This window comes from Emys orbicularis, chromosome 19 (genome assembly GCF_028017835.1).
Source record: "Emys orbicularis isolate rEmyOrb1 chromosome 19, rEmyOrb1.hap1, whole genome shotgun sequence".
NCBI classification, from domain to species: domain Eukaryota; kingdom Metazoa; phylum Chordata; order Testudines; family Emydidae; genus Emys; species Emys orbicularis.
Window position 1 is genome coordinate 1727612 of NC_088701.1, and position 21166 is coordinate 1748777.

At 61.6% G+C, this 21166-nt stretch overlaps 3 protein-coding genes across 3 annotated transcripts in view; 2 read left to right on the top strand and 1 right to left on the bottom strand.

The window, feature by feature from the left end:
- Nucleotides 1-3445, top strand: part of CARM1 (coactivator associated arginine methyltransferase 1) — a 57974-nt gene extending 54529 nt beyond the window's left edge. Inside the window, exons 14-16 of the mRNA XM_065419308.1 lie at nt 1075-1152; nt 1970-2041; nt 2267-3445. Coding sequence (XP_065275380.1) covers nt 1075-1152; nt 1970-2041; nt 2267-2403 — 287 coding nt within the window. The 3' untranslated portion in view covers nt 2404-3445. The remainder of the gene's footprint in view (nt 1-1074; nt 1153-1969; nt 2042-2266) is intronic.
- A 244-nt stretch (nt 3446-3689) lies between these two features.
- Nucleotides 3690-10958, bottom strand: YIPF2 (Yip1 domain family member 2). Its single transcript, XM_065419439.1, has 10 exons — nt 10915-10958; nt 9886-9946; nt 8597-8739; nt 8028-8108; nt 6672-6759; nt 6266-6382; nt 5607-5773; nt 5231-5413; nt 4744-4864; nt 3690-4314 (listed from the first exon to the last, which is right to left on the bottom strand). The coding sequence occupies exons 2-9, from the start codon at nt 9914-9916 to the stop codon at nt 4745-4747; spliced, it is 930 nt and encodes a 309-aa protein (XP_065275511.1). The 5' UTR covers nt 9917-9946; nt 10915-10958; the 3' UTR covers nt 3690-4314; nt 4744.
- A 75-nt stretch (nt 10959-11033) lies between these two features.
- On the top strand, nt 11034-12754 carry TIMM29 (translocase of inner mitochondrial membrane 29). The gene is made up of 2 exons (XM_065419512.1): nt 11034-11160; nt 11951-12754. Exons 1-2 carry the CDS (start codon nt 11034-11036, stop codon nt 12589-12591), a joined length of 768 nt encoding a protein of 255 aa, XP_065275584.1. The 3' UTR covers nt 12592-12754.
- Nucleotides 12755-21166: the final 8412 nt, after the last annotated feature.

Sequence of the window (21166 nt, forward strand, 5' to 3'; positions counted from 1 at the left end):
CCCGGGGCCGGCGAGTGCAGACACACAACCCGCCTTGTGCCGAAGCAGCGTTAATTGGCTGCTGGATCCATGTCCCGCTGAGCTGCCAGCGGTGCCGGCTGGACCCACGGAAGGGGCCTGGCTCCGGTCGCTGCCCCAGAGCCATGGTGCGGGCAGCCCTTGCTCACTCCCAGCCACACCCCTCCTGCTCTGGGCACTGCCATTGGTCTGCGCTTCCCCTTGGGAAATGTGGGGGATCAGCACCTGGTACCCCCCAAGCCAGGCCTCTGCCGAGCTGGGATCGGCTCGCCGAGGCTGGGACCTCGGGAAACCCCCCCTTCCCCTGGTGCAGGGCTGGGCACGTATGTCCGTTCTCCTCTCCCCCCGCCAGCTGGGAGCTGCCAGGGCTCCAAGGCGGGTTCCTTGCTGCGGGACTCGTCCTCTGAGCCCCCGGGAGGCACCCGCAGCCTCCGTCCCAGTGGGGAAACTCAGGCCGCGAGCAGGAGAGTGACTGGCTCCGTCTGAGCCTCCAGACCCTCCCCCCATTTCGGTGCCACCCTCCCCTGCATCCCGCCATGGGCACAGGGACCCGGCCACCGCAACATGTCCTGGAGCCCCGGATTGGGGCCTCTGGGGCTGATCGGTGGCCGGCTTCTCTCCAGCTCCCTCTTGTGGCAAGTCCTGGAACCGCCTCCCAGCGTGGAAGCTGCTGCCCACCCCCAGCCTCCCCGGGCCCCGAGGCGGCTGCGTTGCCCTCGCCACGCCAGCCTGTGCTCGGGACGTGCTGGCCGGCCCCGGCCCTGGGACCCAGAGCCTGCAAGCAGGGGCCTGGGGCTGCTGGGCTGGCCCAGCGCCCGGCCCTCCCCAGGGCTGAGACCCCTGAACCCAGCCCCAGGGACTGTCCCAGGCTGCCCTGGCCTGCGGTTCCCCTCAAGCCAGGGCCCCCTGGCTCCAGTGCTGGGGATCCCTCGGCCGCAGGGGGGCAGACGCTGAGGTCCTTGGATAGATTGTCTGGTTTTGGGGTCCCCAGTGCTGTGGCTTGGGGGGGGGCACATCCCATTGCTGACCCCTCCTTATCTCTCCCCCTTGGTGCAGGGATGCCCACCGCCTACGACCTCAGCAGTGTTATTACCGGCGGCTCCAACGTCGGCCACAACAACTTGATTCCTCTAGGTGAGTCTCTGCATCTGAACGGGAATCCCCTGGGGGGTGGGGTACAGGGGGCCCTGGTTGGGGGTCTCTGGGGGACATGGCCCCTGGCAGCTCTGGGCTCCAGCCATGGCAGAGGGTTTGATGTGAGGCTCTGGGGGAGGCCCCAGCTGCCTGGACCAGCTCGCTTCAGCCAGCAGGTGCCGCAGTGTCCCGTTACTTAGGGGTAGTGCCTGGGCCCCACTGAGATGGGGGGTGGGCCCCGACCCCAGCTGCGAAGGGCCCCCATCGCGCCGGGCGCTGCAAGCTCAGGCTGAACGTCACGTCAGAGCCGCGTCCGTAAGGCCCCCGTGTCGCGCTGACTCCCGGCCTCGTCTCCCTGCTCCAGGATTTCAGTGCGTGGCGCTGCAGCCCCAGGGGCGAAGGCTCAGCTCCACTCTCACCAATCCGGGGGGCGGGGCCAAACCCGAGCGGTGCCACCGCCCCGGAGCGGAGGAGCCGGGCAGAGCCCAACCCCCGGGGGGCAGGGTCGCCCCAGGGTCTCCACCCGCAGCCCAGCCCGTTCACTGGGTCGCCACAGGCCAGGAACAAATGGGTCCTGAGACCCACTGGACTAGAGCCCAGCTGGGAGTCGCTTTTCGGGGGACAGCAGCGCCCGCTGTTGGCAGGTTGTGGGGGTGCGGCTGTAACCCTCGGATGTTGAGCAGCCGCTAGCCCCCGGGCCAGTGGGAGGCACAGAGCTCCCTGGGCACGGGCCTGTGCTGCCAGAGGGGCGCAGGGAGGCTGGGACCCTGGGGCGCCACTCCCCTGCTCACGCAGCATCTCCCGTGTCTCCCTGCAGCGGCCAGCGCGGGGATTGTCAATCACACGCACTCCAGGATGGGCTCCATCATGAGCACCGGCATCGTCCCAGGTAACGCGCCCGGCTCCGTTCCCCAGGGATCTCGGCTTCCTGAGGGCGTCCTCCCGCCTCCCCTGCCGCCCGCCATGGGCCTGTCCAAGCGGCTGCCAGCGCCTGTAACTCGGGCTTTGGCCCGACTGCGGAGTCCCCTCTGCTCTCCCCGGCAGCCCCCAGCGGCGCTGCCCCCTCTCGTGGGGCGGGCGGATCTAACGGCGACTCCTCTTGTCTCCTCCGCAGGCTCCTCCGGCAGCCAGAGCGGAGGCGGTTCGAGCGCTCACTACCCAGTCAACAGCCAGTTCACCATGGGGGGCCCTGCTATCTCCATGGCCTCCCCCATGTCCATCACCACCAACACAATGCATTACGGGAGCTAAAACATCTTTGCCCCGTCTCTGAACTGACAGCGCCAGGAAACCAAATGAAGACGCCCCCTCCCCCTCTCTCCCCGCGTGCCGGCTCGCTGGGGCCGTTTTTACCGGCCCACGAGCCCAACCCGCCCCTCGGCTCCTCTGCTCTTTGATATCGGACTTGGACAGTTTTTTATGAAATGTCGAACCTCAGATTCTCCGCCCGTGTCGCGCCCCCAGTGCTAGCTGCCCCCTGCCACCTGATCATGTAGCAAGTCCTTTTAATTCACCATCTTCCATAATCGCCGGGGCTGGGCCGGTCAGCAGCCCCGGCTCCTGGCCGGGTGTTTTGCAGAGATGGCCTTGTGCAGCCCCCCCGATTCCTCCCTAGCCGCAGCTCTGGGGCTTTCAGGCCTGGTACCCTGGCCTTGCCTCACTCCCTGCTGGTGCGGGGCGGCTGGGCTGGGCAGTTGTCACCAGGCAGCCAGAGGCGAGGCTGGTGGAGGAGCCCACTGGAGCTCCTGCCCCCAGCAAACCTTGGGGGGAGGGTTTTTTATCACCCCAGCCCTTGTCTCTGCTGATGCCCGAGGCGGGGGCCTGGCTGCTCATCAAGGCAGCTGTGACCAGCAGGCCTGGTACATGCCTCGTGGGAAATGCCGGGGTGGCAGGAGAGCGTTCAACACACCTTGAATGTCCCCAAACCCGGGCTGCCGGATCCCTAACTCCCTCGTGTCCCGGGGAGCGGCAATGCCAGCATCTGCTGCCAGCTCCACGGCCCCTCTGAGCAGCTGGCTGGAGCCCGCTGGGTCACCCTGCCCCCTCCCCTTGGCAGAGCAGAGTCAACCTTGCCCACGTCCCTGGCGCTAGCTGCCGGGGCCTGGAGCTGTGGTCTCTGTGGAAGCCCCTGTAGCCCCTCTAGGACAGTGCAGTCCGGTAGTGTAACCGCCACCCAGGTAGAGCGCGGATTGGTTTTCGTTTTGTTTCCTTTCCAAGAGCCCCCGTGGTGATTTTTCGAAAGGATTTTGCAGGGACCCCTCTGGAGAAAATGAAATAAAGGAATTATGTGTTTCACGGAGGCAGTTTCCTTCAGCTCTCAGCCGGCCCTGCCGCGCTGGGCTGCCCAGGGGCGCAGTAAAGCAGGAGCGGTTCGAAGGGCTGTTGGCATGGGGGGGGGTTGATGCCCCTCGCCACACACAGCTTCCCTCCAGCCGTCAGCACCGGGCTGTTCTCCCAGCCTCCTCCAGCAGCCGGGAGGGGAAGGAACCCAGCCAGGCTGAGTGACGCCACAAGCCCCCTCAACACAGGAACCAGCCCCAGTCCCAGGGGGGCAAAGCCCCAGTTGTTTATTTCAATCACCTTTGCATAGAAAACAGCTGACAGCTCCCAGTCCTTGGGCCTTGCCTGGGGAGCAGCCAGCACTGCCCCTGCCCCCCCATGCCCTCGAGATGGGGGGGTGGGTGAGTACCTCGCCTGGCAGAATTCCCTCTGCTCAGCCCCAGCAGAGCTGGGGCTGGGTTATGGGGAAGCTCCCGGCCTAGCCCCGGGAGCAGGACAGCAGTGCCGAATCAGAACCTGGCAGTGGGCTGCAAACGCCGGCCCTGGGGCCAGCAGAGGTGTCGGGCTCTCTGTGCCGCAGGGATGCCCCGAGAGCAGGGCCCGGGCTCTGTCCTGGCAGGACGCCTGCCACTGACCAAGGCAGGTGCTAGCTGGGGCCTGGGGGGTGCTGGTCTGGGCACAAGTTCATTCCCCTAGTCCCAGCTGGGAATGAGCCAGGGGGAGGGGAAGAATGAGACGTGCCAAATGTCCTGGGCTCAGCCGCTGGGCAAGCTGCCGCCCCCTCCCTGTGCAGCGTGGGGGAGAGGCCGGAGGACGGGTCCCGGCCCCGGCCCAGCAGCGGCTCTGGGCTTTCGCCTGCGCCCAGTGCTGGGGGATCCACACCTACAAAAGCAGAAGCCCAGTGTGAGCGGGATGAGGTTACAAATTCTCCCCCCCCCCCCCCCCCCCAGCTCCTGTGGGGCCAGAGCTCAGCCCAGGCGGGGTCCCCCGGCGCCGACTTTCCCAGCACCGGCCAGTTTGGCCATTGGGCCCAGCCCCCGAGGGGGCTCCGTGGCTGGAGGGGGCTGGCACTAATCCAGCCCCTCAGAAGACCAGACCACTCCCAGCTGCTCGGGCTCCCCAGTTTTGAGGACAGAGAGACTGAGGTCGAAGATATTGCTCTGTGGGGAAACTGAGGCACAGGGGCCTGCCTCAGAGCTGCTGGCCCATCCCCCACTCCCAAGGAGCAAGTTCTGCCTCTCCAGCACCCGCAGCCCTCCCTTCCCCCACCTGCGCATTCCCCCCGGGGCCTGAGTTCTCCTGCAGTCTTACCTCACTGGCGGAGGGGGGCCGAGGCATTGGCCGGGTGAGGGAGCAGCACCGGGGGCTGCTGGGCTGTGACGGGGGGGTGCAGGGGAGGGATGGTGCTGGGCAGCGTCTGGAAAAAATAGAGCTGGAAAAACAACAGGAGGGCATGATCAGCTGGGGTGGAACTGGCCCCGCCCCTCTGGCTGATTGGGGGGGGTCATGCCCCAAGGAGGGGAACTATGGCCTCCGGACCACAGAGCACCTCCCCCTCTGAGGCTGGACAAAAGCCCTCTCTCCCAGATCTTCCGTGCCTCAGTTTCCCCATCTGTACTGGCGGCTGGGGCCAGTACCACAACCCAAGCAGGGCCCCCGCAGCTCAGGGCCTACATCTCCTCTTGCAGCAGCACCGCTGGGGAGAACAGGAGCCGCCGAGGCCCCGCGGCTCTCTTCTCCTCCCCCCGCCGCCCCCCAGGACTGAGCTAACGGCCACGCAGGGCAGCCCCGTTCAGACCTTGCAGCCGACGGCCAGCAGCACGTGGAGCGAGACGATGGCGGCCAGCGTGGCCAGTGTGGCCGGCTTGCTGTCGGAGCGGAGCAGTGGCCAGAAGGCGAGAACCAGCACAGCGCCTGAGAGCGCCGCGGCGAAGGCCAGCAGGAGCCACTGGAGCCAGGCAGCCGGGATCAGCCACAGGATCTGCCGGGGGGGAGAGAGAAGGGAGAGGGGGGTCAGCCCCCCCAAACCACCTGCTCCGAGGGAGGCGGGGCGCCGAGGGCCGGGTTTAGCCCGGAGCAGCGCGGGGGGGCTGCTCACCGAGGTGGGGATGTAGACCCGAGGGAGGCAGGGCGCCGAGGGCCGGGTTTAGCCCGGAGCGGGGGGGGCTGCTCACCGAGGTGGGGATGTAGACGAAGAGCGAGTAGCCGTACACACAGACCGTCTCCAGGAAGCTGTAGGAGCCCACGTGGAGGCTGAGTCCCTTGCGCCACTGCAGGTAGCCCCAGAGGGCCAGAGGCACCAGCCAGGCGTAGCAGTAGGTCACAAGCCCGGCGATGGTCACTGGGGAGAGGGCAGAGACGCTGGTGACCGCCGGGCAGGGGGGAGCCAGAGCTCTGCCCCCCAGCCCACAGATAACAGCAAAGACAAACAGAGCCAGGGAGAGAACCCAGGAGTCCTGGCTCCCAGCCCCCCCGCTCTAACTGCTATCTGTGCTGCCATTCACGGCCGGTGGGGAGGGGAGTGGGTTAGAGGGTGGTGGGTCTGGAAGCTAGGACTCCTGGGTTCTATCTCGGCTCTGGGAGAGGAGTGGGGGCGAGTGGTTAGAGCAGGGGGCTGGGGGCCAGGACTCTTGGGTTCTATCCCGGCTCTGGGAGGGGAGTGGGGTCTAGTGGTTAGAGAGTGGTGGGGCTGGAAGCCAGGACTCCTGGGTTCTCTCCCCGGCTCTGGGAGGGGAGTGGGCTCTGGTGGTTAGAGGAGGGGGGAAGGCGCCAGGACTCCTGGGTTCTGTTCGCGCTGCGTGGCCCTGGGGGAAGTCTCCCCGCTGGCTCTCACCTTTGTGGAACTGGGGGCTGTAGTGGAAGGAGGGGTCGCCCCGTTTCTCCAGGGCGTGGGACACGTTGCTGCTGACGGCGAGCGTGAAGGCCAGCGTGGCGCAGATCCAGAAGGGCCCTGGGGAGGCAGAGGGGGGGGGGGGGTTAGGAGGCGCGTCGACCGGAGCCGGACACCAGCGCCACAAAGCTGCCCTGCACCCATCAGCCCTCAGGGCTCCCCCCGGATCCCAGCGTGGAAGCTGACCCAGGATGGCCCAGGCGCCGGGTCACGGGGTGCGGACGTCTCTGCTCCAGAGCCGCGAAGAAGGGGGCGTGGGTTAGCTGAGTGACGAGTGAGCCCCTTGGCTCCCACTGGGAACCCCGGGATGTCGGGGGGCTGCAGCTCGGTCTGGCCTCGCCGTACTCACCGTACAGGTCAGGGTTGTTCCGTAAATGGTGCCGTACAAAGTTCTTCCCAGGCAACGGCAGCAGAGACCCCTTTATCCTGTCCAGCACCTGGCGGATGGGAACAGACCAGGGTTAGTGGGACGTCTCCGGAGCCACCACTGCCTACCGTACTTGGCCTGCGAGCTCTGCAGGCCAGCGCCTACCACAACAGGGACCTGCCCCGAGGACGGTACCAGCAAGACTCCCCTTTACCCTCCCCGCCCCCCGGGACACCCCGAGTTACAGGCTCCAGGCCGGGCTCACGGGGCACAGGGAGCTGGCCCGTGCTATGCAAGAGGTCAGACGAGACCCACAACGATGGACGCGTTCCCCTGTTTCTCAGCTGGGACCGTGCTGTGGGGCTAGTCTGTGTCGATCTGGTCCCGCTTCCCCGGCCTCGGGGCCCAGCCCAACGCTGCAGGCCGGTCGCAGAGATGGCAGGGAAAAGGAATCGGAGGTTAAGGCCTTCGGTTCCTCGGACGAGCGGCAGAGCGCAGGGCAGAGAGCTCGTCCGCACCTCTGGGGGGGTGTAACAGTGAGAGCCACCCCCAGGGACGAGTCTGGCCTGGCCCCGCTACAGCGCCCGGCTGCTTAGCTCAAGCTGCAGCAGCTCCTGGCGTTTCGTTCTGGAGAGCCAGGATTCAATGCCCAGGATCGGGTGACCCGTTTCCATCCAAACCAGGCAGGTTCTGAGCAACGAGACGCGCTAGCTTGGGGCCTAAACCTCTGGCCAGGCCTCAGCATTGCTAGTCACTGGAAACTTTTGTTTTAGGAGCCTTTTCCCTTCAGCAAGTGCCGACCGGGGGTCCAATTATAACTACCCGCCTCAGTTCAGTCTAAACTCGGCCGAGAGCCGACCCCCGGCGGGCCGGGCGCTGCCCCGACCCCGGCCGAGAGCCGACCCCCATCGGGCCGGGCGCTGCCCAGAGACATGAGAGAAGCTCCCTGCCCTGAAGATCAAGGAAGGGTCATTTCAGAGGCAGGGAACTCCCCAGGCGTGACTTGCCAAGGTTGTGGCAGAGCCAGGAACACCCTAACCACGAGACCAAGCTCCTTGCCAGGGGGCTGCATCTGCCGCCATGGAACGGTGTGTCCATCCGGGGACGTCCCTGCCTACTCCGAGTGCAGGTCTATGTCCTGCCTCCCTGGGAAATGGAGCCGCTGCCCCCTTGCGGGAGGCTGACAGGCTGGGCCTTTCCGGCCAGCCTCCGAGGGCTGCCGCAGCCAGGTTGCCACGAGGGCCCGTTTGCCCTCCAAGCTCTCCCCAGTTTTGCTGCTCCCGCCTGTGTCACTTTCCAGCCGACCGGCGGAAACGTTCGACAGAGAGATTCTGTTACCTGGTAGGTGTCGACATCAAAGAAAGTCTGGTAGTATTCGAAGGTCCAGAAACTGGGCTGCTTCTTCTGGCCGCTCAGGAGCTGCGTGGATGAAAAGGCGCGTGACTGGCTGGTCCTCGGCCCACGTGCCAGACAGCCAGGTCTGCCTTGCGGCAGAGATCGGAGCTGCGGCCAGGACCCTCTGTGATCGCGGACAAGCCGTCGGCCTTTCTGCTGGACCTGGGGATCAGGGTCGATTTCTGGCATGGGTGAGTCCCTCCCCCTCTCGTACCTCGGCTGTGGCCATCGGAACCAGGGTTCTTCTCGGCAGCCAGACAAGGCCCCGATTCAGGGAAGGGCTTAAGCACGTGCTTGGGCCCCACCCAGCTCCGACTGGGCTGGTGGCTTTGGCAATGAGGATACTCGGGCTGGGGGCCCGTCCAGGCTGCCTCGACCGGCAAATGGCAACTAGTCACTACTGACGGGGCAGCTGGGGCCCTGGGAAGGGGTGGGGCTGACGCCCTCTAGAGGGGAAAGACCCTGTAGCCCATGCCAGCCAGTCCCCGTCCCCGCTCAGCTTTTCCTCTCACCTCAGTTTGATCTGTCTCCTCCCCTAACTCGCCCTCCTCGTAGCCGGCGCTCACAGTCACGGCCACGTGGCTTTGCCGCTCGCTGATGCTGGTGGTTGTGGCATCAGGGTTCACGGCCAGCAAGTCGGCTGCCTCGTCGAATTCTGCAGGGAAACCCCCAGCGGTCAGAACAGGTTGGAAATCAGCGTCCACGGCCCTGGGATCTCTTTGGCTGGCAGCCGCGTCCCGAGCCCTGCTCTGGAGCTCCCAGGGCAGACTAAAGCCCTGTCCGTTCTCGACGGTGCTGGCTCAGATCCGCCCAAACCCGGGTGAAATCCCTGTATCCAACCTGCCCCTGTGCAGCCCCGGCCAAGCCTCCGGAGCACGTCCACTATCGTCCCCCTCAAAGAGTCCAGACCCCCCTCTCCTCCCCGGGGAGGCCCAAGTCGAGGGCGGAAAGAGGAAGAGAAGGGAGGGGCCAATTAGCTCTTTTCTTACTTGATGGATTTCAGTTAGGCCAGAGCAGGGGCTAGGTCAGATTAGGAACCCAAATATCACCAGCCGGGGTCAGCCTCCCGGACTGGCCAGGCCCAGCTGCTGCAGAGGAAGATGCAAGAAGCGCTGCAGGTGGCAGCGATGGGATAACCTGCCCCCAGGGACGGTTCGCTCCTGATCACAGGTTAGATCAAGCCCTGAAGCACCTTCCTAACTTGCTTATTTACTGTTCTGACTCTGGACACTTCGTGTTCCCCATAACAAAGTCTAGTCCTCTTTCAGACCCTGTTAAGTGTTTAGCTTCAGGATATTCTTGTGGTGGTGAGTTCCGCAGGCTAACTGTGGCCAATCACTGCATGGCTTTGCTTTAATCAAAAGAATACTCCCTAGTTCTCACATAGCATTTTTCATCCACTGATCTCACAACGGAGTCAGTATCATTATTCCCATTTACAGATGGGGAAACTGAGGCAGGGAGAGGGGAAGTAACTTGTCCAAGGTGACCCAGCAGGCCAGTGGCGGAGGTAGGCACAGAACCCAGGTCTCCTCAGCGCCCGCCCAGTGCTGAGCCCTAGGGGGCAATGAGCTAACAGGACAGATCTGGGGGAGGAAGGTGGCTCCAGGCCTGAGATGCACCAGCCTCTAACCCACATTTTCAGGGGGTGATGTTCAGCACAACTAGGGGAGACCTAACTCCGTTACCCGGAGGAGTTTGGAATCCCACGTGAGAAACCACAGATGAAAATACCCCTCTCCTCCTCTCCCTCCCACCTTCCCCCCCCTGAATTGCCACTTTACGGAAAGCAAACGCTCACCATGAAACTTGAGCTCATCTGACGTGGCCATTGCTGCAGTTATCGCATGTCCGGGACTCCGCTGCCGGGGCAAAGCAAACAGCGTTTGTGACGAGCGGCTGTGAACAGCGACGCGCTGGGCCCCTATGGGGCACGACATCGGTTCATGTTCTCGCCCCACGGTGCAGGGCGGGGGAACCAGTCACCGAGAAGGGGAAGTGACTTGCCCAGGGTCGCACAAGGAGTCAGTGATGGAACCCAGGTGTCCTGAGTCAACCCAGTTCCAGCCACCAGACGACGCTCCCTCCCAGAGCTGGGGATGAAACCCAGGAGGCCTGACTGCCACCCCCAGCTCCTGACACTCGGAAGCTACTTCCCCTTCTGCACAGGCATTTCGTGCCAGGCAGCGGGCGAGGTCCCTTTAACGCTTGGGTTTCACGGCACCTCCAAGGCAGGGGCACAATCATCTCCAAGGCACCAACTGGGCCAGGAACCTGGAGCGGGGGGGCAGGCTGGGGGGAGCTGGGGGGGCAGCATGGGGGGGAGCAGCAGGGGGGCAGGATGGGGGGGAGCAGCAGGGGGGGTTGTATTCTCAGCTGCCTTCCAGACCTGCCCCTGCCCAGCTACACGCACCAGGGGAGCGGCTCGTGCCAGCGCGGCACCGGGCGCTGCCTGGGCGAAGGGGGCTGGAAGGGGCAGCCCGGGGGGGAGGGGGCAGCTGGGCTTCCGTCTGCCCCAAACGGGTGACAGACTCTCCGGGGGGGGGGGACACCCTGCTGAATCCTTTACCCCCCCCCAGGCCCTCCCCGCCCCCCCGCGATCTCCCAGCAGGGCTCAGGCCCATTGTCCCCATTCTGCAGCGGGGGAAACTGAGGCAGGGGCCCCGCGGGAGCAGACTGGGGCTGCGAGCCATGGGGCGGGTTCCTGCCATGGGGGCACCGGCCCGGCCTGGCCGGGGGGGGGGGGGCTTAGACTGACCCCCCCCCAGCTGGGGGGAGGGGCTAATGAAACAGCCCAGTGCCCCCCCCCCCGCCCCGAGCCCCCCGGTACCTGCCCGGCCTCCCCGCCCCGCTGCTGCGTGTCGCTCTGCGCTCGGCCTCGCGCACCGTCCGCGCGCGGGGGAGCTCGGGATTTCTGTGTCCCTCCCCCCCCCCCCCGGCCCCGCTGAGATGGTCTCGCCCGGCCCGGGTCCGTCCCCGTCTCCCGGCCGGGCGGAAACCACTTCCGGTCCCGGCAGCGAGCGGCCCATGGCGGGGGGCGGGAGCCGCTGGCAGCGGATCGCCACCGGCCGTTTGGGTGAGGGGGCGGCCCGGACGCCTGGGTTCTGTGGGTGGATGGGGGGTCAGAGCCGGAGAGGGGCGGCCCGGACGCCTGGGTTCTGTGGGTGGATGGGGGGTCAGAGCCGGAGAGGGGCGGCCCGGACGCCTGGGTTCTTTGGGGAGGGGGTTGGAGCCGGAGAGGGGCGGCCCGGACGCCTGGGTTCTTTGGGGAGGGGGTCGGAGCGGGGAGGGGTGGCAACCCGGACGCCTGGGTTCTTTGGGGAGGGGCGGCAGCCCGGACGCCTGGGTTCTTGGGGGGGGGGGGCCGCAGGCCCGGACGCCTGGGTTCTTTGGGGAGGGGGTCAGAGCGGGGAGGGGCGGCAGCCCGGACGCCTGGGTTCTTTGGGGAGGGGGTCAGAGTGGGGAGGGGCGGCAGCCGGGACGCCTGGGTTCTTGGGGGAGGGGCGGCAGCCCGGACGCCTGGGTTCTTTGGGGAGGGGGTCGGAGCGGGGAGGGGTGGCAACCCGGACGCCTGGATTCTTGGGGGAGGGGCGGCAGCCCGGACGCCTGGGTTCTTGGGGGAGGGGCGGCAGCCCGGACGCCTGGGTTCTTTGGGGCACGCATTAGAGCAGGGCTCTGGCAGCCCGGTTTCCTGGGTCCTGTTCCCAGCTCTGCCCCCCAGTGATCATCCCCAGACTCTTCTCCTGCTTGAGCTCCCCCCTAACCCCCCCCCCCCGGTACCCAGACGTACCCACCCCCAGCGGCCTGGGGTGTTCGGGCCTCGCTCCCCGGAGCCGGCAGCCCCTGAGCTTCCTCTCCCCGCGCAGGTCTGTGGTGCAAGAGCCTCCTTCAGGATTACGCCGACGCCTGCCGGGATGTGGCCCTTGGCTTCAAGGAGCGGCCTGGGAAAGCCGGACTCTACCTCTCGCTGCTGGCCGGAGCCACCGTCTGCAGCCTCCACGTCCCCTGCGACGCCTCGTTCGAGTCCTCCCTCCTCGAAGCCTCGGGCACCCTCCTCCTGCTCTCCCCCTGGATCCGGAACGGCAGCTCCGAGGGGCACGTCCAGCGCCTGGTGAAGCTCCGGAACCAGGGGCGGCTGCGCTACCAGAGCCTGGTCTTCTTCTCCCTCGTCTACCAGGCCCCCTTTGATGCGGAAGCGGCTCTGTACCAGGCTCACTGCAAACACCTGAAGCCGCGCTGGACGGACTTTCCCGCCCGGATCCTGGACGTGGGGTTCTTGGGCCGCTGGTGGGTTTTAAGTTCGAAAATGAAGGATTCCGACATCAACAAAGAGGAATTCAAAGATCTCCCTGAGCATCTCAGGACCATCTCCTCCCGGAACCTCCACGCGGCGGCCAACGAAAAACTCTTTGACGAGAAATACAAACCCGTCATCCTGACAGAGGAGCAGATTGAGCGGGCGGAGAAGGAGGAGCAGCAGCCACTTCAGGGAGCCTTAAACCAATGATCTGAACAAAGAGACGTCCGGTTTCTGGGGCTCCCGGGGCCGCTCGGTCTGGGAGCTGGCGCTGGGGGGGGGGTGAAATACAAAAAGAATCCGGTAATGAAATATAATTGTGCTCATGGCCCAACTGTGCTGAGCTCAATAAATCAGTTCTGTGAGTTTTCCAGTCACGAGTGAGCTGTTCCTGGGATCCCCTTAACTCGTGGTCGCCATGCTGGCCCGATGTTGGGCGTTCCAGTCCAAGGCTGGTCCGTATAAAGGAGCTGTATCCAAAAGGAAACCACCTCCTTGTTCAGTCATTGTTTGGGTGGGGGAACAGCAGTGCACTAGTGGAAGTGGCAATGGTGATGCAGTAGGGGGCGCTCTCCCCTCGGAGGCCGTGCTGATCACAGTGCCCCGGTGTGGTGCAAGGGGCTGGTGTGCTGCAGGGTGGGTGCCTGCCCCCCCTCCTGAGTCCGTTCTGGCCCCAGGGGTCCGTCACGATGCTAGGAGGTGCTGTTCTGCTGGACGTGCTGCTTCTCAAAGGAGATGTAAATCCAAGGATCCTTGGCACGTCTGCCACCTTCTCCCCCAAAGGTTGCCCAGGGTGGACACAGGTGTAAGAGAGTTCCTCAGTCACGGGCCTGGCTCTAAAGAATGGCCAGACTGGGTCAGACCAAAGATCCATCTAGCCCAGTGTCCTGTCTTCCGACAGTGACCGGTGCCAGGTGCCCCAGAGGGAATGAACAGAACAGGGCAATTAGTGAGTGATCCAGCCCCTGTCATCCAGTCCCAGCTTCTGACAGTCAGTGTCTTAGGGACACCCAGAGCATGGGATCCCTGCCCATCTTGGCTAATAGCCATCGATGGACCTACCCTCCATGAACTTATCTAGTTCTTTTTTAAACCCAAGTATTCTTTTGGCCTTCACAACATCCCCTGACAATGAGTTCCACAGGCTGACTGTGCGTTGTGTGAAGAAATACTTCCTTTTGTTTGTTTTAAACCTGCTGCCTGTTAATTTCATTGGGTGACCCCTGGTTCTTGTGTTATATGAAGGGGTAAATAACACTTCCCTATTCACTTTCTCTACCCCATTCGTGACTTGACAGACCTCTCTCACATCCCCCCTTAGTTGCCTCTTTTCAAAACTGAACAGTCCCAGTCTTTTTAATCTCTCCTCATACGGAAGCCGTTCCATACCCCTGATCATTTTTCTTGCCCTTTTCTGAACCTTTTCCAATTCTAATGTATCTTTTTTTGAGATGGGATGACCAGAACTGCATGCAGTATTCAAGGTGGGGATGTACCATGGATTTATATAGAGGCTTTATGATATTTACTGTCTTCTTATCCATCTCTTTCCTAATGGTTCCTCACATTCTGTTCGCTTTTTTGACTGCCGCTGCACATGGAGTGGATGTTTTCAGAGAACTCTCCACAGTGACTCCAAGATCTCTGTCTTAAGTAGTAACAGCTAATTTAGACCCCATCGTTTTATATGTATAGTTGGGATGATGTTTTCCAATGTGCGTTACTTTGCATTTATCAACACTGAATTTCATCTGCCATTTTGTTGCCCAGTCACCCAGTTTTGTGGGTTCCCTTTGTAGCTCTTCCCAGTCTGCTTTGGACTTAACTATCTTGAGTAATTTTGTGTCTGCAAATTTTGCCACCTCGCTGTTTTCCCCTTTTTTCAGATCATTTGTACATCTGTCCCAGTACAGATCCCTGGGGGACCTCGCTGTTTACCTCTGTCCATTCTGAAACGTGAATGGAGATCAGTAGTACATGAAGGTCAGTAGCTGCTGATTCTGCGCTCTAGAATCATTGCTTTCATATTACTTATGGCTCCTTAGACAAAAAGTAAGACTTCAGCGTGTGTGCTGGTCTTCAGGGGGCATGCCCAGAGCAGCATTGCATTGAAAGGGATAGATCCGGTTAGTCTCTAGCAGCCAGGCCTGACTCCTAGACGATATTTGTCTCTCTAGAGTGAAAAGAGCTTGCACACTGACATTCGTGCCTCTACGCCGACCTGAGCGAACAGCCGACTTTGGGTCATGGGCCAAACCAAAAAACCTTGTGGGTGGATTAAAACGTTCCCTTTGACCCACAACCACGTTTGGTTTTTACTTTTTTTCACTCTTTAAAAAAACAGCAAAATGAAACTGAAGCCAATTTCTAACCAAAAGCCTCTTTGAATCAAAATGTTGGGTATTGAAAACGGCGGTGTGAAACGTTTCAATTTCTGACAATTTTTTCCCCCAACCAAAGCGATTTGGCGAATTTGACACAATTTTAGGGTCCTAGCAACACGAATTAGCAAAATGTTTCCATCGATCCAAACCTGCATTTTTTGGTGGTGGTGGTGGTGAAAAAAAATGTCTGTAAAATGTCACCTCGCTTTAGTTTTCAGAACAAGTAGAAACTTTTTCCTGTTGGATCCTAAAGAGACAGCAGAGGGCACTAGAGAATTAAGGGAAAACTTCGGCAGACGAGTAGCGCTACCTTTGCAGTTCTCTTGTGGGCGGACGTTCTGTGGAGCAATGGGCCGTGGCTGGGTTGGCCCCCCTGGGGATGGGTCCATGATCAATTTATGGGTGTTGCGGATCTGCCCCGGCTTTGGGGGAACTGCCAGTCCAGGGACTGATAGAATCACCCTGGGGCAATCGGCACTTCTCTCTTCTGGGAAAGGTGATGGGGGAAGGCGGGAAGAGAACATGGCTTCACAGGCCAACCTGACTGTTCGGCGGCTGGGTTGGAATTGCGAGGCTGCGTACAGGCGCACGTCGGGTTCTTCTGAATTCTGTCCTAATGATTTATTCACCCATTTAATAAGTGATCAAACAGCTGCAGGGGCTGGGCTCTGAGAGGCTTTCACAGCGGAGTGATTCCTCTTTGAGTCGCCGGAGTCTTTGACCGCGGCACGTCGGCTCAGCCGGCCTTTGAGCTCCGCTCAAGACAATAACTGGCCTCTGGGCTGGGCTGACTCTGTTCTCTGAAGGCCCCTTTAGGCCGATCTGGGTCCTCTGACAAGCCCTGCTGGGAAGGGGCCTTCCTCCTGGCCCTGCACCCGCCTTGTTTCCAGTCTCGGGTGTGGAGGGGAAAATCAGGAGAGCAACCAGAGCTTGCTGCATTACAGCTATTCTCTGCTTCCCAGGGGGCAGAGCTTGAGTTAGAGCAGCCCCAACGCTGCTCTAACTTACACCAGGGGTCAGGCAGCCCCAGAATGCAGGAGCGCAAAGGGAACTTAAAGCCACCAAACTCCTTTCCTTCCCCAAGCACAGGGAGAGGGGAGCTGAGAATCAGACCCACAACCAAGCCAGTGCTCGGGCCCCACTCGGAGAATGAGAGATGGGGTCGGTGTGTTAGACACACACTATGGGTGTGTCTCTGTAAAGCTAGAAAGCCCATGAGCGTGTGACTGCGCATGTGAGGAAAGAGGGAGGTGTGTGGTATGAGGTGGAGAGGAAAGCTAGAAAAATCTGTGTGTGTGAGAGCCCAGAGAGATACAAGGGAGACGGGGGGTGTTCGCAGTGGTAGAACTGTAGGTTCTGGGCGTGAGAGAACTGGAGAGGCACGGAGCTGCCGTGAGCGGGAGCGTGCTTGGTCTGGGAAAAGAACGACCCATGATCTCACCATTTGCTGTCCAGCAGTCAGGCATGTGGGACGAGGCCCAGCTGACCGGGAGCTTCAGTAAATCCCGCTGCAGGAACAGCCCGTCTCTGGCGGTGGGTGGGAACGGGAGCCCTGCAGTTCTGATCTGTGCATAAGCTCTCAGCGCCTTTGGAACAAAACGGCTCTCCTAACCCAAACGGCTCTGAAGGTCTCCGCGCAGCAATATCTGCTGTGTAAACACAGAGGAAATTTGGGTTTTAGTAGCAAACGGTCCCTGTTCTGTGTTTCTTACTCTCCTTTGGCACGAGCTGTATTGCTCCTACCTGGTTAATTTCACGCCGTAGCGTGTTTGTCATGCAGGCCTTTCCTTTATTGCCTTCCCCTTGCTCCTGGCAGCCGTCGGTTTCAGAGAAAACCCCATTGTCTTTAGCAGAGTCAAGCCCTACGCACCAAGTAACGCCCCTGGCTCCGATCTCTGTGCTGCTTCCGTCCGATGCAGAATTTGTCTTTGCACCTAGTATGAAACTACTGGGAAGTGTTTGATGTGAGCTGTTTAACAAGCCCAGAGGTGGCTGCATTTTAGCAGCGGATGAAATTGTTATCTCCATCTTCAAAACTGGAATCATTATACACCTCTACCCCGATATAACGCGACCCGATCTAACACGGTAAAGCAGCGCTCCGGGGGGCCGGGGCTGCGCGCTCCGGCGGATCAAAGCAAGTTCGATATAACGCGGTTTCACCTATAACGGGGTACGATTTTTTGGCTCCCGAGGACAGCATTATATCGGGGTAGAGGTGTACCTCCTTTCTTCCCACCCTTGGTTTATTCAGACTGAGCTCTGCAGAGCAGGGACTGTCTCTCGCTTAGTGTCTGCGCAGCGCCCAGCACGATGGGGTCTCCATTCTCAGTCAGGGGGCTTTGCAGCGCCTGCCACAACAGGGGCCCTGATCTTGGCTGGTGGTCTGTGCAGCGCCTGGCACCACGAGGACACCGATCTCCTTAGCTTATAATAGACACTGGGACCCTTTAGGCTGAAAAGCTCACCACATAAGTACTCCACTTAGGGGCATCTGGGAAACTGCAGACTCGATGGCCAATACATTACACCCGTTAGTGACAATCTCTATTCTAGTTGGAACTGTGGCTTATTTCCCTGGTTCCAACCATCCTATTCAATGCAGCTCAATCCACAGCCCTCCTTTTCTGTTGATGTAAAAGTCACAGCTTCAGCCGTGCAGGTCCCTGGCATTGACACACCCCGAGACAGGCCAGCGTCTGTTTCTTTACCACTCTTGTGTTTTCTGTTGCCATTTACTTCGCTGCGGTGGCATTTGCTAGATCCCCAGGCCAGAAGCCATCGCTGTGACCATCCAGTCTGACCAGGTCAGAGCCCTGCCCCCAATTACTTCCTAGAGTGGAGCTTTTAGGGGCACGTCCAAGCAGTGATGGAGAATCTACCCCCACCCTTGGTACGTTGTTCTGAGGGGCTATTTCAGCAAGGGGCACTGGAGCAGATTGGTGGCTGGTTTGAGGAAGCAGCAAGTAATCATAGAATCATAGAATATCCGGGTTGGAAGGGACCTCAGGAGGTCATCTAGTCCAACCCCCTGCTCAAAGCAGGACCAATTCCCAACTAAATCATCCCAGCCAGGGCTTTGTCACGCGTCTGCCACGGTGTCTGCCTCGATAGAGGACAAGGCCACCGCCTCGGGGTAGTGCGTAGCAAAATCTACCACCACCAGGATGTATTTCTTCCCTGACCGGGTCACCCTGCTGAGGGGCCCCACTATGTCCATGGCCACCTTCTGGAAAGTCTCCTCTATGATGGGCAAAGGTCTCAGCGGGGCTTTACACTTATCCTGGGCCTTCCCCACCCTCTGGCAGGAGTCACAGGACCTGCAATACTGTTGGACAGCGTCAAAGACCCCGGGCCAGTAAAAGTTCTGCAGCAGCCTCTGCCTGGTGCGCCTGATGCCCCGAAAGGGGGATATCGTGGGCCAAGTACAACAGTTTGTGGCGGTACCTCTGGGGAACCACCAGCTGCCTCCCGACTTTCCAAGATTCAGTTCGCCCTGAACCAGCCCATTCCCGGTACAGGAATCCCTTCTCCCACAGGAATTGCTCCTGGCGGTCCTCCTCCTGGGACCGTGCACTGCTGTGGCCGGCCAGGGCCCTCAGTTTCTCCAAGGAGAGATCCACCTGCAGCTCCATTTGGAATTCAGCTGCTGGGTCTGAGGATACAGCCCTGGCTGGTGGCGCCTCAGTTTCCCCACCTTGGGACAGAGGCTCCGGCCCAACCCTGTCAAGCCCTACCCTCGGCGCTTCAGCCCCCCACTCGGGAGGTCCCGTGCCCTTCGCTGGCTCTGGCTCCGGGTAAGGACCAGGGCGCTCTGAATGCCATCCGGCCAGTTCTCCAAGTCATTACCCATTAGCACCTCGGTAGGCAGGTGATCGTGCACCCCGACCTCTTTGGGTCCCTCCTTAGCCCCCCCATTTCAGGTGTATCCTCGCTACAGGCACCTTGACGGGGGGCCCGAACACTCCCCTCAGGGTCAGGTAGGCATAGGGCACTAGCTGGTCTGGGTCCACCACCTCGGACCGCGCCAGCGTCACCTCTGCACCCGTGTCCCAGAACCCCTGGACGCTCCTTCCCCCCACCTCAATGGGGATGATGTGGAGATTGTCCCCCGGGGCCTGTCCCACGCTCACCCGGCGGATTGGGTACGGGTGCTCTGGACCTGGGGCCCCGCCTTCCCCTGCTGGCCTGGCCTGGTGATCCCCTCCCCCTGGCACAGCCCTCTCGACTGCAGCCCCTGGGCCCGGCGGTGCCCCCTCTCGGTGGGCTTCCACCCAGTTAACACCCCGCGGGTTCTGCTTGGCTGCCATTTCCTTCATCTTCAGGCACTGTGCCATCTTGTGCCCCTTTTGGCCACAGTAATTACATCTCAGGTCCCTCAAGTCCCACGATGGGGTCGCCCCGCCCCGGCATTCCCGGGCACCCCTGAGTTGGGCTTCCTGGGGTCCCACCTTTGAGAGGTCTCTGGGTGACTCCCCTTATGAGTCCCTGATGTGGGTCTCCCTCCTGCCCCCGATCTGCTGTCCACAAACTCATCTGCCAGTGCCCCTGCACTGCGCAGATCTTTGGGCTTCTGGTCCCCTAACCACATCTTTAGGTCCAAAGGGCAGAAGTCATACAGCTGCTCCAACCCCACCAGGTTATACACGTCCTCTGCGGTAGTGGCCCCTGCGCCCTTCCCCCACTTGCGGAGATATTCCCGCAGCAGGTTGGCGACCTCCTTGTAAGAAACACCTGGGGTCTTGCGTACACCCTGGAATCATTTCCTGTAAGCCTCGGGGGTCAGTTCAAACTTCAGCAGCAAAGCCTCTTTGAACAGGTCATAGTCCCCCTTCTCAACACCATCCATTTGGCTGAACGCCTGTATGGCTTTGGGACCCAGCAGGGGGGTCAGCCAGCGAAGCCTGTCTGCAGGGTCAATCTGGTTCAGTTCACAAGCCTTCTCACAGGCTGTGAGGTAGGCATCAATATCCCCCCCCATTCGAACTGGGGCAGCAGTTTGGTGTCTAGATTCCCCACACCACTGGCGGCTCGGGGCCCTTCCCCACTTACCCCCCGGCAGGCCCTCTTGGCCCGCCTCTCGTCCATCTCCAAGTCGTGCTTCCGCTGTTCTACACGGTCCACCAGCCTCCGCTCCTTTGCTTTCAGCTGCAGTTCCAGTCTCCTCTAGGGAGGAACCTGACTGGGGTCTCCCTGTACTGACTGGGGAGTCAGGTCTGACCCACTCCCGGTCACTACACAGACTGCCCCCACGGCTACTCCCCAGCTCTCCGGGCACCCCGGGAGCCCCCCTGGGGTCTGGAGCCTGCACCTCAGACTGGTCGTTCTCTACAAGCTGAGCAATCAGCCGCTCCTTAGTGAGCCTCCCCACGCTCAGCCCCCTCTCCCTGCACAGACGTGCCAGGTCGCTCTTACGGAGCTGGTTCTAGGCCATTTCCAGGCTGGTTCTGTTCAATACCCTCGTTCTATCACTGGCAGCCACTCACTGCAAAGCGCCGGCGCTCGCAGCCCACGTCTACAGGGTGCATCCACGAACAATCCCACTTCTGACACCACATTGTCACGGACTCACAGATCATGCCCACTCCTGGCCCCTTGCAGTCCGTGGGGGTGCCCCTGTTAGTGATACAGCCCTTCGCGGGGGTACACTCTCTCTCGGGGTCAGGCCCCTCCACCTCCTGGAGCCGCACCTCTCGGAGCCTTAGCACACCTGTTTCTCGCCGTGGGCCCCCTCAGGGAGTCCACTCGCTCTGGACCCCTGGGCCTCCACCCCCAAAGGGGTTGATGCAACCCTGTTCTCTAGACCGGAGTGACTCTCAGCCAGCATAAAACAGGAGGGTTTATTGAGAGTTGAACACAGCACGGGAAGCTCTCCGGGCCTCAGGCCTGGCCTCCCTCAGCCCAGCACACCCCAGTTTCTCTGCACCCCGGTCGGCTCTGCCTGCTCCTCCTGCGCACAGGCCATGGCCCCTCCTGCCCTCTCCCAGCCCATCCCCTGCTCCCTTGGTGCCCTGGGGGCACATAGTCGTGCACCCCACAAGGTGGGAGGGAGGCTTCAGGCCTGTGAGCTGTGCTATGCTGTGACAAAGTGGGGGGTTTTCTTATTTTCTGTGGAGTTTCAATGGTTTGCTTGCGGAGGGGGTGGGACTCAGTTTCCCTGGGTGTTACTGGTTTAACGAGGTGAGGGGAGAGGGAGTTTGTTGTTGCAGAGGACCAGAGAGAGAACTTGGGGCCCCAGCCGATGGCCTGGAGGATGGATACCCCAGCGACCGGTGACCTGGTGACCCGGAGACCCAGCTCAGGAGCTGCAGCCGGTTCTGGCTAGTGGGAGGACAATGGGCTGCAGAGTGAGGACCCAGTGACCTAACCAGCCAGAGGACAGAAGCGAGGAGAGGAGGCCC

Excerpts from the sequence above, each read along its gene's own strand:
- YIPF2 (XM_065419439.1), bottom strand. The coding sequence starts at position 9,916 with ATGGCCACGTCAGATGAGCTCAAGTTTCATG. Across the intron at positions 8,109-8,596 it reads AGGAGACAGATCAAACTGAG|CTCCTGAGCGGCCAGAAGAA; the intron begins GTGAGAGGAAAA and ends TCATCCACGCAG. Across the intron at positions 5,774-6,265 it reads CAGCCCCCAGTTCCACAAAG|TGACCATCGCCGGGCTTGTG; the intron begins GTGAGAGCCAGC and ends CCCTCTCCCCAG.
- TIMM29 (XM_065419512.1), top strand. The coding sequence starts at position 11,034 with ATGGTCTCGCCCGGCCCGGGTCCGTCCCCGTCTCCCGGCCGGGCGGAA. Across the intron at positions 11,161-11,950 it reads GATCGCCACCGGCCGTTTGG|GTCTGTGGTGCAAGAGCCTC; the intron begins GTGAGGGGGCGG and ends CTCCCCGCGCAG.